This window comes from Actinia tenebrosa, unplaced genomic scaffold, assembly GCF_029948245.1.
Source record: "Actinia tenebrosa isolate PJP-AT-01 unplaced genomic scaffold, QUT_ActTen_1.0 PGA_scaffold16__25_contigs__length_10494907, whole genome shotgun sequence".
Taxonomy (NCBI): Eukaryota; Metazoa; Cnidaria; class Anthozoa; order Actiniaria; family Actiniidae; genus Actinia; species Actinia tenebrosa.
Window position 1 is genome coordinate 3,194,379 of NW_028292576.1, and position 17,828 is coordinate 3,212,206.

At 35.4% G+C, this 17,828-nt stretch overlaps 1 protein-coding gene across 4 annotated transcripts in view; it reads left to right on the forward strand.

The window, feature by feature from the left end:
• LOC116301943 (substance-P receptor) overlaps nt 1–8,146 on the forward strand; it is a 34,104-nt gene extending 25,958 nt beyond the window's left edge. For all 4 annotated transcript variants that reach the window (XM_089030925.1, XM_031711116.2, XM_089030927.1 and 1 more), the window contains exon 2: nt 5,039–8,146. In XM_089030925.1, coding sequence (XP_088887051.1) covers nt 5,138–6,178 — 1,041 coding nt within the window. In that variant the 5' untranslated portion in view covers nt 5,039–5,137 and the 3' untranslated portion in view covers nt 6,179–8,146. The remainder of the gene's footprint in view (nt 1–5,038) is intronic.
• The last annotated feature ends 9,682 nt before the right edge of the window (nt 8,147–17,828 follow it).

A 17,828-nucleotide genomic window follows, 5' to 3' on the forward strand; every position in this document is an offset into this window, starting at 1 on the left:
AACTAAGCCTATTCAACTACCATTAAATATTAATGGAAAGAAAGTATCAATGGAGCTTGACACAGGATCAGCAGTTTCAGTTATGTCTAAAGATGAATTTGAGAAGCAAGTCGGCAAGGCTAAAATTGAGCCCACAAAAGTTGTTTTAAAAACCTACTCAGGAGAGAAAATTCATCCGTTAGGAATCACACGCGTCAAGGTAAAGTACAACAATCAAGAGAAAAACCTCGAATTATATCTAGTCGAGAGAGGCACAGCAGCACTGTTTGGCCGAGATTGGTTAGCAGCGATACAGTTAGAATGGAAAGAGATAAACAACGTGTTAACACTGAATAAGGAACCTGCAAGTACCAACAACGCACTAGACAATATCTTAAACAAATATCCAACAGTCTTTGAAGAAGGAATTGGAAAAGTGAAGGACATCAAGGCGACATTAAAGTTCAAAGAGGAACCGCAACCAGTATTTCTGAAAGCCAGACAACTACCATATGCCTTGAGACCAAAGGTGGAGCAAGAATTAGCCGAGCTAGAGAAAATGGGAATAATATCCAAAGTGGAAACAAGCGAATGGGCCACACCCATAGTTCCCGTACTCAAGAAAAACGGAAGAGTAAGAATCTGCGGAGACTTTAAGCTCACAGTTAATCCCCAGCTTGCAGTGGACCAGTACCCGTTACCCAGGATAGAAGATGTGTTCGCATCGTTAGCAGATGGAGAAAAGTTCACAAAGATCGATTTGAGACAAGCCTACCTACACATGGAGATGGAAGAAAACTCAAAGAAGTATTTAACTGTGAATACGCACAAGGGTCTATATCAGTTCAACCGGATGTTGTTTGGAATCGCGTCTGGACCAGCAATATGGCAGAGGACTATGGAACAGATTCTGCAAGGAATACCATCAGTCCAATGCATCCTAGATGACATGATAATAACTGGTAAGGACAATACCGAACATTTTAACAATCTGGATAGTGTGTTGAGCCGTCTGCAACAGTACCAACTCAAGGTCAACCTAGACAAATGCCAGTTCTTCCAAGATAAGATCGAATACTGTGGACACAAGATAGACAAGCACGGCATACACAAGACAGAGGAGAAGATTAAAGCAGTGCGTGATACTCCAGCACCAAAGAATGTCACTCAGCTTCGCGCATTCATTGGCCTCGTAAATTATTACCACAGATTTCTACCAGACCTAGCCTCGGTAATGAGACCACTCCACCAGCTACTGGAACAAGGTAAAGCATGGCAGTGGACGAAAGCATGTGACAAAGCCTTCGAGAAGGTAAAAGAGATGGTCACGTCAGATTTGGTATTGTGTCATCATGATTCCAAGAAGCCTATCCGCTTAGCATGCGACGCGTCACCATATGGAGTCGGCGCAGTTCTGTCCCATATCATCGATGGACAAGAAAGACCCATAGCATTCGCTTCTCGCACCTTAACGAAAGCAGAGAAAAACTACTCTCAAATTGACAAAGAAGCATTAGCAATCATCTTTGGAATCAAACGATTCCACACCTACCTTTACGGAAGACAGTTTACGTTGGTTACGGATCATCAACCACTAGTAACCATCTTCAGCCCAACCAAAGGCATACCAGTGACCACAGCTACAAGACTACAGCGATACGCTATGTTTCTATCAGGCTATACTTACGACATAGAGTATAGGAACACTAAGCGACACACTAACGCTGACGCCCTTTCAAGACTACCGTTCGAAGTAACCCCAGAGGATCAAAAGGAAGAAGCTGTTGACATTTTTCACTTAAGTCAGTTTGAACAGTTACCAGTGACAAGCGCAACAATCAGGCGAGAGACAACAAGGGACAAGATCTTAAGTAGAGTCTATGAACAGACCATGTCTGGATGGTCAACTAAGCCAGACGACAAGTTACTACTGGCGTACTACAATCGTCGAGATGAAATCACAACGTATCAGGGATGTCTCATGTGGGGAATACGAGTAATCATTCCAGACACCCTAAGGAAACAAGTATTGGAGGTCATCCATTCAACTCACCTAGGCGTAGTGAAAATGAAAGCCCTCGCTAGAAGTCACATCTGGTGGCCAGGAATCGACTCCGAAATTGAACAGATAACCAAAACCTGCTCTGGTTGTAACAAAGTACGAAACAACCCAACAAAGGTACCCATCCACCCCTGGGAATGGCCAAGTTCACCTTGGGAACGCATCCATATCGATTTTGCTGGACCATTTATGAACAAACAGTTTTTGATTATAGTCGACGCACACTCTAAATGGCCAGAGGTGTTTCCAATGAACACGATCACAGCAACAAGCACTATTGAGGTACTACGCTCAGTATTCGCAAGAAACGGCGTACCACAGCAGCTCGTTTCTGACAACGGACCGCAATTCACGTCAGAGGAATTTCAAACATTCATGAAGAGCAATGGGATTCACCATTTTAGATCAGCACCGTTCCATCCTGCAACGAATGGACAAGCAGAAAGATTCGTGCAAACCTTCAAACAGAGTATGAAGGCAATGAAATCAGAATCAGCCTCTTTAAACAAGAAGATAGCAAATTTCCTACTGATGTACCGCAACACACCTCATGCTACCACTAACGAAACACCAGCCAAAATGTTCCTTGGTCGAAACATACGTTCACGTCTGGATTTGATGAAGCCAGATATAAAAAGCACAGTGCAGAAGAAACAAATGAAGAAAGCACTTGAGAAGAAAACACCTATACGCTTGTTTGATGATGGACAGCCAGTGACAGTTCGAGACTACAGAGGACAAGACAAGTGGGTTAATGGAACCATCAACACACAACTAGGACCATTGATGTATGAAGTCAAAACAGAAGCTGGAAGTTATTGGAGAAGGCACACAGACCAAATCCAAGAAAGGAAGCATGATGAAAATCAAAGCGACCCTCAACCAAGACCAGCAGAAGATGTCTGCCCATCAGCAGTAGAACAGCCATCAGTCAGCACAACCCAGACAAGCAAGAAAGTTACCCCCGCTAAGAGCAACATGACGCAAGAAGGACAAGGCAAAGGACATCGATACCCAACAAGGCACAGAAGCCCACCAAAACGTTATATGTATGAACAATATTAGGACAGTCATAAGAGATATGAACATTCAGAGACATTATTATTGAGTTATTTTTTCTATCACAGTGATTCATAACTAAGAAGGGAGGAAATGTTAGATTTGCATTGATTGACATGTAATTATATATGACGATCGTACATAATAAAACACAAATACACCACACCAAATGCCTTTATGCACGCTTATTATTATTTTCTTTTGGCTTTTGCTTTCACAGGTTTATGTGAATCTTTTTGTAACTGATACTTCTACCACTAATATTACGACTAATATTAATATTTTGACAAGTAACTCTAAATCTCTTGAGAAAATTAGAAATATGTATCGCTAAGAGGTATGACACACATTTAAAATTAAGCGGTACAATTGATTTTTCAGTTTCGAAATATTTGTTTTAGCTGTTTAAAATTTAAGAAATGTTATATCGCACTCGCAATGCATTCTGGGAAACTATTGAATCCTCCTCTTGGTCTGTCTTACTCTCTACTGCAGACATTGTACTTTGATTTTTTGAAAGCTTTCCATCTTCAAATAACAAGTCTAATTATTTATTTCAGTTACTTTATATTTTATTTTTATTAATTTGTACTAACAAAAAACGACTCTTAATTTTGGCTGTAAAACGAAAAAATACTACGCTCTTCAACTCTAAACTCCCCAACGGCAACACTTACTTCAAACGACTCTTCAATTCCCGTAGACTCAATAGCGGAACTTAGAAACACAACAAGAGATTTAAGAGACTTTTTCTTTAAAAAATAATGGATTTTTCCATCAGTTTGGATTCATAACATTTTACTGTTTCTTCCCGGGAAGCAATTCCAACAATATCTAGATATAAATAAACACAATCTTGCTAATCGTATTGATTCATAATAGAAAAAAAAAGTTTTCCACGATTGAGCAAGCTCAAGATCAAGTCAAAAAATATTTCGTCGAGCCCGCGTTGTTTTTGGTCAGCGTTAAGAACATGGCTTTATTTGTAATTGTCTAACATAGCGATAAAAACTCGTCGAACAAAGTAAACCTTTCTAAAAGAAAAAAAAGTCAAAGATGTTAAAGGTTTAAAGATCATTCCGCATTTATTCGTCAAAGCAGTGCCTTTTGTAGTTAATTAGTCAATGTCAACTAGTTTATATTTTTGAAAATTTTTAAAAAAATCATTGAATCAGTATTCAAAAAGAGTAACAAAACCGATTCTTTTTAATTTTTTTCTTCTAATTTTTGGTGATTTATTTATTAGAGTAACCTTATTACCAATACATTTATTTTAGAAATATCTAATTTGATTATTTTAAATTAATAGTAAAGTTATTCATGTAATTATTCAAAAATACTAATATTCTCATTTTTATATTCTTATAGATATTATTTCTTATAATTCTATTTTATGTGTACATGCTTTAAATTGTTTTAATATTGAATTTTACAATATTATAACATTTTTATTGTACTTTATAAAATAATTGTTATTAATCTCCCGTTCTGATTGGTTGGAAGCGCGTGCTTTATGAGAGCACACAGCACGCGCGCGCACTTTCAGTGTCATTCTCATCTAAAATAACGGTTGTTGTAATGCGTATTTTATAAAAGAAATTAAAAAAACTTGCTTGCTGTGCTGTGTGCAGTTATAAAGCACTTGGGGATTTGCATAACACTCGAGAAGTGTCGAGAAGCACTCCGCTGCGCTTCGTGCTTCTCCTAACACTTCTCTCGTGTTCTCTGCCAACCCCCGCGTGCTTTATAACTGCACACAGCATGTGCGCGGGTTTTCTATTTCTTCAGTTTCTGATATAGCACATATTATACACAGGTAAATTGAATTTGAAAAAGAAAACACTTAGCTTATAAAGTCTACAATTATAATCAGCTTTTTCATCTTTTCTTTCTTCAATGATATTTGACAACTAAATCTTACTATTATTATATTCACAGAATTTCAAAAAGCTTAGAAAGTTTACAGGAGCTATAGATTTCAAGAACAAGTAGAGCAATAGAGAGTCTAACGACATTCCCACAATACCAACTGTTACTATGGCAACCACGACTTTCATAAGTACCACCATAGCAACAGTTACTATGGAAACGGCACTATTCATAAATACCACCCAGAACTTATCAATTATTATTCCTACTCTTTCTGTCGCCATCCCAAAGTGTCAATTCGAAGCAGTGAGTCATCCGTTCGTGATCCTGTTAACGATTGCTTACTCTGCCGTCATCATTGTGTCTTTGATTGCCAACATCATGGTGATACATTACGCTGCTTCGAGGAAGAAGCTGAGTCGATCATTCGATAGACTGATAGTCAACATGGCGGTTGCTGATATCCTGGACGCGATGGTTGGGATCCCTTCAAATATTGCTTACTTCTACATGGGAATCAAATGGTTCCCTGGAGTTCTAGGCGAGCTTACTTGTAAGACAATTAACTTCGGCACAAACATTTCTATCGCCGCCTCGGGGTTCACCCTTGTGGCTATAGCGGTCGATCGGTACTTCGCTATCGCTCACAGATCTAAGCGCTCCTTATCTCGACGCACTGTCAAGTTTTCCATTCTCATGATCTGGGTGATTTCTGGGATGATTTTCTCGAGTGATTATTACAGGTTCCGAGTTCTAGAAATGTCAGGACATATAGTTTGTCTTCAGGATCGTCGCATGTGGGGGAACAAGGCAATTGAGATTGACACCATTGTTAAGTTCGTTCTTAATTATGGATTTCCTCTTTCTGCCATGGCGATTCTCTATGGACTCATCATACGGTATCTATGGCGACGCAAGGCCCCTGGTTACGCTAGTGACAGTATTGAAAGAAAGATTCATTTGCAAAGAAGGAACTCTGTTAAGAAGTTAATGACAATCGTTTTTGTCTTCGCATTTTGCTGGTTTCCTGTCCACGTCATGCATTTTCTTGCCGCCTTCAATGCCGATGTCTTCCTTTGCACTTCCATCTATATACCGCTGACCTGTATATGGCTGGCTCATGCAAACTGCGCTATCAACCCTTGCCTGTATTTATATCTGAGTCGACGCAACAGAGCAAGTCCTGCTAAGCCTAGTAACACATTCTGACATACGAGGAATGGTTTCTCGAGGAAACAGAGTAAAAACAGAACCTCTCAAACAGTATGTGAAGCTGAACTAGCAACATTCTAATCCTGGCTTATCCTCAAATTAAACTTAGAACGTCTCCAGTTCGACTGCAAAACAATCATGAGAGACGCAGAGGGATTTTCAAAGCGGTTAGAGTGCATGGATTTACATAAAAACGAATGTAATATTAAGAACCGCTGACCTCACCGATTGATATACAGAGGATGCAGAAATAAAGGACACAATGAATAGCTAGTTCTAAGAGGTTCGGCTCTATCACCGAGGGACCATCAGAAAAGGTAATAACCGTTTATACCTTCCGTCAATCAGCTGAACGTTAAGGACTTCCTTGTCAGCTAACGATACATTTATCGATTATTGTTCAAAAGTTGGCTATGCAGTGCATTTTGGACCGGCTGTTTTGGACGCCATCTTGAAAATATGCCCCCTCAAACAGCCCCAAATTACACTGCAATACAAACTCTACCCAGTTTTCCCTCAACCTCAAAATGGCTAATAAAAGTCTATGTACGTTCCGTATGGTCGCTCCCATTGGATCCAAGACCTATAAATTTATAATATTTATAAGTTTTTGAAAATCGATAGAAGTTATTAAAATACACTCAACAAAATTACTCGATTCTGATTGGACAAGAGGAGAACAATTAAATCGTTAAGTGTACTCTAGAGAGTCCAATAAAGTTGCTCAATTTTGTTCAGTGTATTATAAGCAAAAAATCGAAATTTATAGATACTCGTGATGTTTTAAAAGTTGGACTCACCCAAAGGCTCGTCCAAAATTGCATCACTCTTACCTATCAGTTCCGAATTGTACTCTAGATCGATTTGCTACATGGGTGTGCTACTAGGCTGTGAAAGAGCCGATCCATCACCACACAAGAATATTTGCCAATCAAGTGTATTGATAATGTATATAGTTAAAATATATGATTGGAATATTAATGCTTTCCATTGTCACTGCAGCAGGGAGCCCAATACATGTGATTTATCCGTTCCTTGAAAGAGGTTTGATGTGTGAGGAATTAGCCATGCTCTCACTTCAATTAAAAAAGATAAGAAGTTATTTCACAGAACCGATAAAATATCGATGATATCGTAAAGAAAAGTATAGACAAATGAAAAGTATATTATTACGTAAAAGTATATTATTTTTTACAACATGAATTAGGGCTCCTTGTATGTAGTCGTATTTCATGGGCTCTTAAGGCCGGTTTAGACGGTACGATTTTCGCCTACAACTATCGTATACAACACGCTCGCGTCTGTCGTAGGCGAGTTGTAGGCTTAATTTACACGCTACGACTCGAGTTGTAGGATGGCGCGAGTGTGTTGTGTACAATAATAGTTGTAGGCGAAAATCGTACCGTCTAAATCGCCCTTTAGGTGTGCACGCAGTACACCATTAGTCAATTGGATAATCTAGTTCTAATATCCTCTAAAAGAAAGTTATCAGTTGCCTCTCAAGACTCTCAACAGTAAAACCAAAATTGGGCCTTTCTGAAAAGGAAGACTTTTTTGTCAGGAACCATTAGAATTTCCTCAAACGGCCTTCAAATTGTTCCCAGTCATGTATAGACATTGATTAACATAGAATTAGAAGTAGAATTTTTAGACCTCAGTTTCCGCTCACGTGGAACAAGAAATAGGGACCTACACCACTTTGGCGGAATGTTTTGCTCATTTCAGACCACGTGTCATCTTCTTGAGAATACTATTATTTGTTTGAGTTGTATCCATATTCATGTGTCTTCTCATGCACAACTGTTAAACAAACAAAATGATACTCCAGGGAATAAAAACGCGCATGGTCTGAAATGGGAAAACATTGGACTAAGACTACTTTGTTTTTGTTGAGTCAAGGTTGGATGACTTAAAACGTTACAATGTAAAATATGTAAATAATGATTTTAATTCATTTGCAACGAATCACATGGATTTCGTTTTTGCTTGTAAGGTATACCAACTGTTAAGATGTTAATGCATCAGACTTGGAAATGAAATCATGTACGCATGCGCACTTGTGCTAGTGTGAGTCATGCGGTAGACGGCCATTTTGTTTTCGATTTTAAGAAAATATTGTGTTAACTTCTTTGGCCCATGGCAAACGTCGGACTAACGTCGCACCGAACCTATTTAACATTCGGTGGAAGGCCGACTAAAGGGGTTACGTGGCGGCAAACGTCGAACCAATGTTGATCTTATTTCACTCCCCCATTGTTATTATAATTTTTAATTGGACATGAAAATGCAAGGGGGAACGCACGGACATTTGTTTGTCTTTTCCTGATTAATGCATATCCTTGCGATGGCGAAATATAGCGCTCGTCCACTATTATAACGGGCATTTATTTATATGGGATGCAGTACTACAAAACAGACAACGGAGAATGGCATTGCACTCTGCACTTATAGCCTGTTTTTCTTTTCTTTTTTTTTTTTTTTTTTTTCGTTTTTTTTTTTTTTTTTTCCGTTTGTTTGTTTGCTTGTTTGTCTCGCAGCATTCCCAATACGCATTGCTTTTGCCCGCTGTCCAGCCTGGCTCATTATCGTTGCTTTCGAATACAGCACATTTATTGTAGGTCGGCATCTCACAAACCATGCAAACATATTTCGTTTTGTCAAAACAAAAACTACAAGACTCAAGAGTCTCATTTCGTGGCATGAAGCCATGAAGGCATGAAGGCATGAAGGCATGAAGCTTGTGCCTATTTCAAAAGTGTAATAGGTTCGACTAAATTAAACTCATGGTTAGTTCGACGTTTCCCCAGGGACTCATAACTTCATATACTCACCCATGGTTTTGTACGATTTTGGGTGTTTTTAGGCCGTTTTCAATTTATTCACTAAATTATGCCCTTTTGAAGAAGGGTCATTTTGAGCCATTTTTGGAAAAAAAGCATGGACTATAGCCCATGGTTTTGATCGATTTTGGACCATTTTCACAACTATTGGAAAAATATTAATTATTAATGATACCAGAAAAATGAGTGTTTTTGGGCAAAAAGCATGGACTATAGCCCATGGTTTTGATCGATTTTGGACCATTTTCACACCTTTTTGAAAAACATGAATTATTTATAAAATTTGAAAAATGGGTGTTTTTGGGCAAAAAGCATGGACTATAGCCCATGGTTTTGATCGATTTTCGACCATTTTCACACCTTTTGGAAAAATATGAATTATTTATAAAACTTGAAAAATGGGTGTTTTTGGGCAAAATGCATGTACTATAGCCCATGGTTTTGATCGATTTTGGACCATTTTCACACCTTTTTGAAATATATGAATTATTTATAAAACTTGAAAAATGGGTGCTTTTGGGCAAAAAGCATGGACTATAGCCCATGGTTTTGATCGATTTTGGACCATTTTCACAACTTTTGGAAAAATATTAATTATTAATGCTACAAGAAAAATGAGTGTTTTTCGGCAAAAAGCATGGAATATAGCCCATGGTTTTGATCGATTTTGGGCCATTTTCAAACCTTTTTGAAAAATATGAATTATTAATGATACACGAAAAATGGAAGTATTTGTCCAAAAAGCATGGACTATAGCCCATGGTTTTGATCGATTTTGGACCATTTTCACACCTTTTGGAAAAATATGAATTATTAATGATACAAGAAAAATGGGAGTTTTTGTCCAAAAACCATGGACTATAGCCCATGGTTTTGATCGATTTCGGACATTTTTGACACCTTTTTGAAATATATGAATTATTAATGATACACGAAAAATGTGAGTTTTTGTCCAAAAAGCATGGACTATAGCCCATGGTTTTGATCGATTTTGGACCATTTTCACACCTTTTTGAAAAATATGAATTATTCATAAAACTTGACAAATGGGTATTTTAGGGCAAAAAGCATGGAGTATAGCCCATGGTTTTGATCGATTTTCGACCATTTTCACAGCTTTTGGAAAAATATGAATTATCTATAAAACTTGACAAATGGGTGTTTTTGGGCAAAAACAATGGACTATAGCCCATGGTTTTGATCGATTTTCGACCATTTTCACACCTTTTGGAAAAATATGAATTATTAATAAAACTTGAAAAATGGGTGTTTTTGGGCAAAAAGCATGGATTATAGCCCATGGTCTTTATCGATTTTTGACCATTTTCACACGTATTTGAAAAATATGAATTATTTATAAAACTTGAAAAATGGGTGCTTTTGGGCAAAAAGCATGGACTATAGCCCATGGTTTTGATCGATTTTGGACCATTTTCACAACTTTTGGAAAAATATTAATTATTAATGCTACAAGAAAAATGAGTGTTTTTCGGCAAAAAGCATGGAATATAGCCCATGGTTTTGATCGATTTTGGGCCATTTTCAAACCTTTTTGAAAAATATGAATTATTAATGATACACGAAAAATGGAAGTATTTGTCCAAAAAGCATGGACTATAGCCCATGGTTTTGATCGATTTTGGACCATTTTCACACCTTTTGGAAAAATATGAATTATTAATAATACAAGAAAAATGGGAGTTTTTGTCCAAAAACCATGGACTATAGCCCATGGTTTTGATCGATTTCGGACATTTTTGACACCTTTTTGAAATATATGAATTATTAATGATACACGAAAAATGTGAGTTTTTGTCCAAAAAGCATAGACTATAGCCCATGGTTTTGATCGATTTTGGACCATTTTCACACCTTTTGGAAAAATATGAATTATTCATAAAACTTGACAAATGGGTATTTTAGGGCAAAAAGCATGGAGTATAGCCCATGGTTTTGATCGATTTTCGACCATTTTCACAGCTTTTGGAAAAATATGAATTATCTATAAAACTTGACAAATGGGTGTTTTTGGGCAAAAAGCATGGACTATAGCCCATGGTTTTGATCGATTTTCCACCATTTTCAAACCTTTTGGAAAAATATGAATTATTCATAAAACTTGACAAATGGGTGTTTTTGGGCAAAAAGCAAGGATTATAGCCCATGGTCTTTATCGATTTTTGACCATTTTAACACCTTTTTAAAAAATATGAATTATTTATAAAACTTGACAAATGGGTATTTTAGGGCAAAAAGCATGGAGTATAGCCCATGGTTTTGATCGATTTTCGACCATTTTCACAGCTTTTGGAAAAATATGAATTATCTATAAAACTTGACAAATGGGTGTTTTTGGGCAAAAACAATGGACTATAGCCCATGGTTTTGATCGATTTTCGACCATTTTCACACCTTTTGGAAAAATATGAATTATTCATAAAACTTGACAAATGGGTGTTTTTGGGCAAAAAGCATGGATTATAGCCCATGGTCTTTATCGATTTTTGACCATTTTCACACGTATTTGAAAAATATGAATTATTTATAAAACTTGAAAAATGGGTGCTTTTGGGCAAAAAGCATGGACTATAGCCCATGGTTTTGATCGATTTTGGACCATTTTCACAACTTTTGGAAAAATATTAATTATTAATGCTACAAGAAAAATGAGTGTTTTTCGGCAAAAAGCATGGAATATAGCCCATGGTTTTGATCGATTTTGGGCCATTTTCAAACCTTTTTGAAAAATATGAATTATTAATGATACACGAAAAATGGAAGTATTTGTCCAAAAAGCATGGACTATAGCCCATGGTTTTGATCGATTTTGGACCATTTTCACACCTTTTGGAAAAATATGAATTATTAATGATACAAGAAAAATGGGAGTTTTTGTCCAAAAACCATGGACTATAGCCCATGGTTTTGATCGATTTCGGACATTTTTGACACCTTTTTGAAATATATGAATTATTAATGATACACGAAAAATGTGAGTTTTTGTCCAAAAAGCATGGACTATAGCCCATGGTTTTGATCGATTTTGGACCATTTTCACACCTTTTGGAAAAATATGAATTATTCATAAAACTTGACAAACGGGTATTTTAGGGCAAAAAGTCCATGGTTTTGATCGATTTTCGATCATTTTCACAGCTTTTGGAAAAATATGAATTATCTATAAAACTTGACAAATGGGTGTTTTTGGGCAAAAAGCATGGACTATAGCCCATGGTTTTGATCGATTTTCGACCATTTTCACAGCTTTTGGAAAAATATGAATTATTCATTAAATTTGACAAATGGGTGTTTTTGGGCAAAAAGCATGGATTATAGCCCATGGTCTTTATCGATTTTTGACCATTTTAACACCTTTTTAAAAAATATGAATTATTTATAAAACTTGAAAAATGGGTGTTTTTGGGCAAAGAGCATGAACTATAGCCCATGGTTTTGATCGATTTTAGACTTTTTTGACACCTTTTTGAAAAATATGAATTATTAATGATACAAGAAAAAAGGGAGTTTTTGTCCAAAAACCATGGATTATAGCCCATGGTATTGATCGATTTTTGACCATTTTCACACCTTTTTGAAAAATATGAATTATTTATAAAACTTGAAAAAAGGGTGTTGTTGGTCAAAAAGCATGAACTATAGCCCATGGTTTTGATCGATTTTGGACTTTTTTCACACCTTTTTGAAAAATATGAATTATTAATGATACAAGAAAATTGGGAGTTTTTTTCCAAAAACCATGGACTATAGCCCATGGTCTTGATCGATTTTGGACCATTTTCACACCTTTTGGAAAAATATGAATTATTAATGATACAAGAAAAATGGGAGTTTTTGTCCAAAAACCATGGACTATAGCCCATGGTTTTGATCGATTTCGGACATTTTTGACACCTTTTTGAAATATATGAATTATTAATGATACACGAAAAATGTGAGTTTTTGTCCAAAAAGCATAGACTATAGCCCATGGTTTTGATCGATTTTCGACCATTTTCACACCTTTTGGAAAAATATGAATTATTCATAAAACTTGACAAATGGGTATTTAAGGGCAAAAAGCATGGAGTATAGCCCATGGTTTTGATCGATTTTCGACCATTTTCACAGCTTTTGGAAAAATATGAATTATCTATAAAACTTGACAAATGGGTGTTTTTGGGCAAAAAGCATGGACTATAGCCCATGGTTTTGATCGATTTTCCACCATTTTCAAACCTTTTGGAAAAATATGAATTATTCATAAAACTTGACAAATGGGTGTTTTTGGGCAAAAAGCAAGGATTATAGCCCATGGTCTTTATCGATTTTTGACCATTTTAACACCTTTTTAAAAAATATGAATTATTTATAAAACTTGAAAAATGGGTGTTTTTGGGCAAAGAGCATGAACTATAGCCCATGGTTTTGATCGATTTTAGACTTTTTTGACACCTTTTTGAAAAATAGGAATTATTAATGATACAAGAAAAATGGGAGTTTTTGTCCAAAAACCATGGATTATAGCCCATGGTCTTGATCGATGTTTGACCATTTTCACACCTTTTTGAAAAATATGAATTATTTATAAAACTTGAAAAAAGGGTGTTTTTGGGCAAAATGCATGTACTATAGCCCATGGTTTTGATCGATTTTGGACCATTTTCACACCTTTTTGAAATATATGAATTATTTATAAAACTTGAAAAATGGGTGCTTTTGGGCAAAAAGCATGGACTATAGCCCATGGTTTTGATCGATTTTGGACCATTTTCACAACTTTTGGAAAAATATTAATTATTAATGCTACAAGAAAAATGTGTGTTTTTCGGCAAAAAGCATGGAATATAGCCCATGGTTTTGATCGATTTTGGGCCATTTTCAAACCTTTTTGAAAAATATGAATTATTAATGATACACGAAAAATGGAAGTATTTGTCCAAAAAGCATGGACTATAGCCCATGGTTTTGATCGATTTTGGACCATTTTCACACCTTTTGGAAAAATATGAATTATTAATGATACAAGAAAAATGGGAGTTTTTGTCCAAAAACCATGGACTATAGCCCATGGTTTTGATCGATTTCGGACATTTTTGACACCTTTTTGAAATATATGAATTATTAATGATACACGAAAAATGTGAGTTTTTGTCCAAAAAGCATGGACTATAGCCCATGGTTTTGATCGATTTTGGACCATTTTCACACCTTTTGGAAAAATATGAATTATTCATAAAACTTGACAAATGGGTATTTTAGGGCAAAAAGCATGGAGTATAGCCCATGGTTTTGATCGATTTTCGACCATTTTCACAGCTTTTGGAAAAATATGAATTATTTATAAAACTTGACAAATGGGTGTTTTTGGGCAAAAACAATGGACTATAGCCCATGGTTTTGATCGATTTTCGACCATTTTCACACCTTTTGGAAAAATATGAATTATTCATAAAACTTGACAAATGGGTGTTTTTGGGCAAAAAGCATGGATTATAGCCCATGGTCTTTATCGATTTTTGACCATTTTCACACGTATTTGAAAAATATGAATTATTTATAAAACTTGAAAAATGGGTGCTTTTGGGCAAAAAGCATGGACTATAGCCCATGGTTTTGATCGATTTTGGACCATTTTCACAACTTTTGGAAAAATATTAATTATTAATGCTACAAGAAAAATGAGTGTTTTTCGGCAAAAAGCATGGAATATAGCCCATGGTTTTGATCGATTTTGGACCATTTTCAAACCTTTTTGAAAAATATGAATTATTAATGATACACGAAAAATGGAAGTATTTGTCCAAAAAGCATGGACTATAGCCCATGGTTTTGATCGATTTTGGACCATTTTCACACCTTTTGGAAAAATATGAATTATTAATGATACAAGAAAAATGGGAGTTTTTGTCCAAAAACCATGGACTATAGCCCATGGTTTTGATCGATTTCGGACATTTTTGACACCTTTTTGAAATATATGAATTATTAATGATACACGAAAAATGTGAGTTTTTGTCCAAAAAGCATGGACTATAGCCCATGGTTTTGATCGATTTTGGACCATTTTCACACCTTTTGGAAAAATATGAATTATTCATAAAACTTGACAAACGGGTATTTTAGGGCAAAAAGTCCATGGTTTTGATCGATTTTCGATCATTTTCACAGCTTTTGGAAAAATATGAATTATCTATAAAACTTGACAAATGGGTGTTTTTGGGCAAAAAGCATGGACTATAGCCCATGGTTTTGATCGATTTTCGACCATTTTCACAGCTTTTGGAAAAATATGAATTATTCATTAAATTTGACAAATGGGTGTTTTTGGGCAAAAAGCATGGATTATAGCCCATGGTCTTTATCGATTTTTGACCATTTTAACACCTTTTTAAAAAATATGAATTATTTATAAAACTTGAAAAATGGGTGTTTTTGGGCAAAGAGCATGAACTATAGCCCATGGTTTTGATCGATTTTAGACTTTTTTGACACCTTTTTGAAAAATAGGAATTATTAATGATACAAGAAAAAAGGGAGTTTTTGTCCAAAAACCATGGATTATAGCCCATGGTCTTGATCGATTTTTGACCATTTTCACACCTTTTTGAAAAATATGAATTATTTATAAAACTTGAAAAAAGGGTGTTGTTGGTCAAAAAGCATGAACTATAGCCCATGGTTTTGATCGATTTTGGACTTTTTTCACACCTTTTTGAAAAATATGAATTAATAATGATACAAGAAAATTGGGAGTTTTTTTCCAAAAACCATGGACTATAGCCCATGGTCTTGATCGATTTTGGACCATTTTCACACCTTTTGGAAAAATATGAATTATTAATGATACAAGAAAAATGGGAGTTTTTGTCCAAAAACCATGGACTATAGCCCATGGTTTTGATCGATTTCGGACATTTTTGACACCTTTTTGAAATATATGAATTATTAATGATACACGAAAAATGTGAGTTTTTGTCCAAAAAGCATAGACTATAGCCCATGGTTTTGATCGATTTTCGACCATTTTCACACCTTTTGGAAAAATATGAATTATTCATAAAACTTGACAAATGGGTATTTTAGGGCAAAAAGCATGGAGTATAGCCCATGGTTTTGATCGATTTTCGACCATTTTCACAGCTTTTGGAAAAATATGAATTATCTATAAAACTTGACAAATGGGTGTTTTTGGGCAAAAAGCATGGACTATAGCCCATGGTTTTGATCGATTTTCCACCATTTTCAAACCTTTTGGAAAAATATGAATTATTCATAAAACTTGACAAATGGGTGTTTTTGGGCAAAAAGCAAGGATTATAGCCCATGGTCTTTATCGATTTTTGACCATTTTAACACCTTTTTAAAAAATATGAATTATTTATAAAACTTGAAAAATGGGTGTTTTTGGGCAAAGAGCATGAACTATAGCCCATGGTTTTGATCGATTTTAGACTTTTTTGACACCTTTTTGAAAAATATGAATTATTAATGATACAAGAAAAATGGGAGTTTTTGTCCAAAAACCATGGATTATAGCCCATGGTCTTGATCGATGTTTGACCATTTTCACACCTTTTTGAAAAATATGAATTATTTATAAAACTTGAAAAAAGGGTGTTTTTGGGCAAAAAGCATGAACTATAGCCCATGGTTTTGATCGATTTTGGACTCTTTTCACACCTTTTTGAAAAATATGAATTTTTTATAAAACTTGAAAACTGGGAATTTTTGGGCAAAAAGCATGGACTATAGCCCATGGTTTTGATCTATTTTCGACCATTTTCACACCTTTTTGAAAAATATGAATTATCTATAAAACTTGAAAAATGGGTGTTTTTGGGCCAAAAGCATGGACTATAGCCCATGGTTTTGATCGATTTCGGACATTTTTGACACCTTTTTGAAATATATGAATTATTAATGATACACGAAAAATGTGAGTTTTTGTCCAAAAAGCATAGACTATAGCCCATGGTTTTGATCGATTTTGGACCATTTTCACACCTTTTGGAAAAATATGAATTATTCATAAAACTTGACAAATGGGTATTTTAGGGCAAAAAGCATGGAGTATAGCCCATGGTTTTGATCGATTTTCGACCATTTTCACAGCTTTTTGAAAAATATGAATTATATATAAAACTTGACAAATGGGTGTTTTTGGGCAAAAAGCATGGACTATAGCCCATGGTTTTGATCGATTTTCCACCATTTTCAAACCTTTTGGAAAAATATGAATTATTCATAAAACTTGACAAATGGGTGTTTTTGGGCAAAAAGCAAGGATTATAGCCCATGGTCTTTATCGATTTTTGACCATTTTAACACCTTTTTAAAAAATATGAATTATTTATAAAACTTGAAAAATGGGTGTTTTTGGGCAAAGAGCATGAACTATAGCCCATGGTTTTGATCGATTTTAGACTTTTTTGACACCTTTTTGAAAAATAGGAATTATTAATGATACAAGAAAAATGGGAGTTTTTGTCCAAAAACCATGGATTATAGCCCATGGTCTTGATCGATGTTTGACCATTTTCACACCTTTTTGAAAAACATGAATTATTTATAAAACTTTAAAAAAGGGTGTTTTTGGGCAAAAAGCATGAACTATTCTTGGCTTTCACCCACGTGACACCGGTCTTGACAACGGTTGCTATCCGCCATCTTTGTGCCCCTCGATAGTAAACAAACAGACGCGACAGAGAGATATGTGTGAACTTTTCACTGAACATGGTGCATTGTATCGTAGTTGGTTGCGGTTCAAAGAGCGGTAAGAAAAAAGTTTCCTTTTCTTCAATACCTAA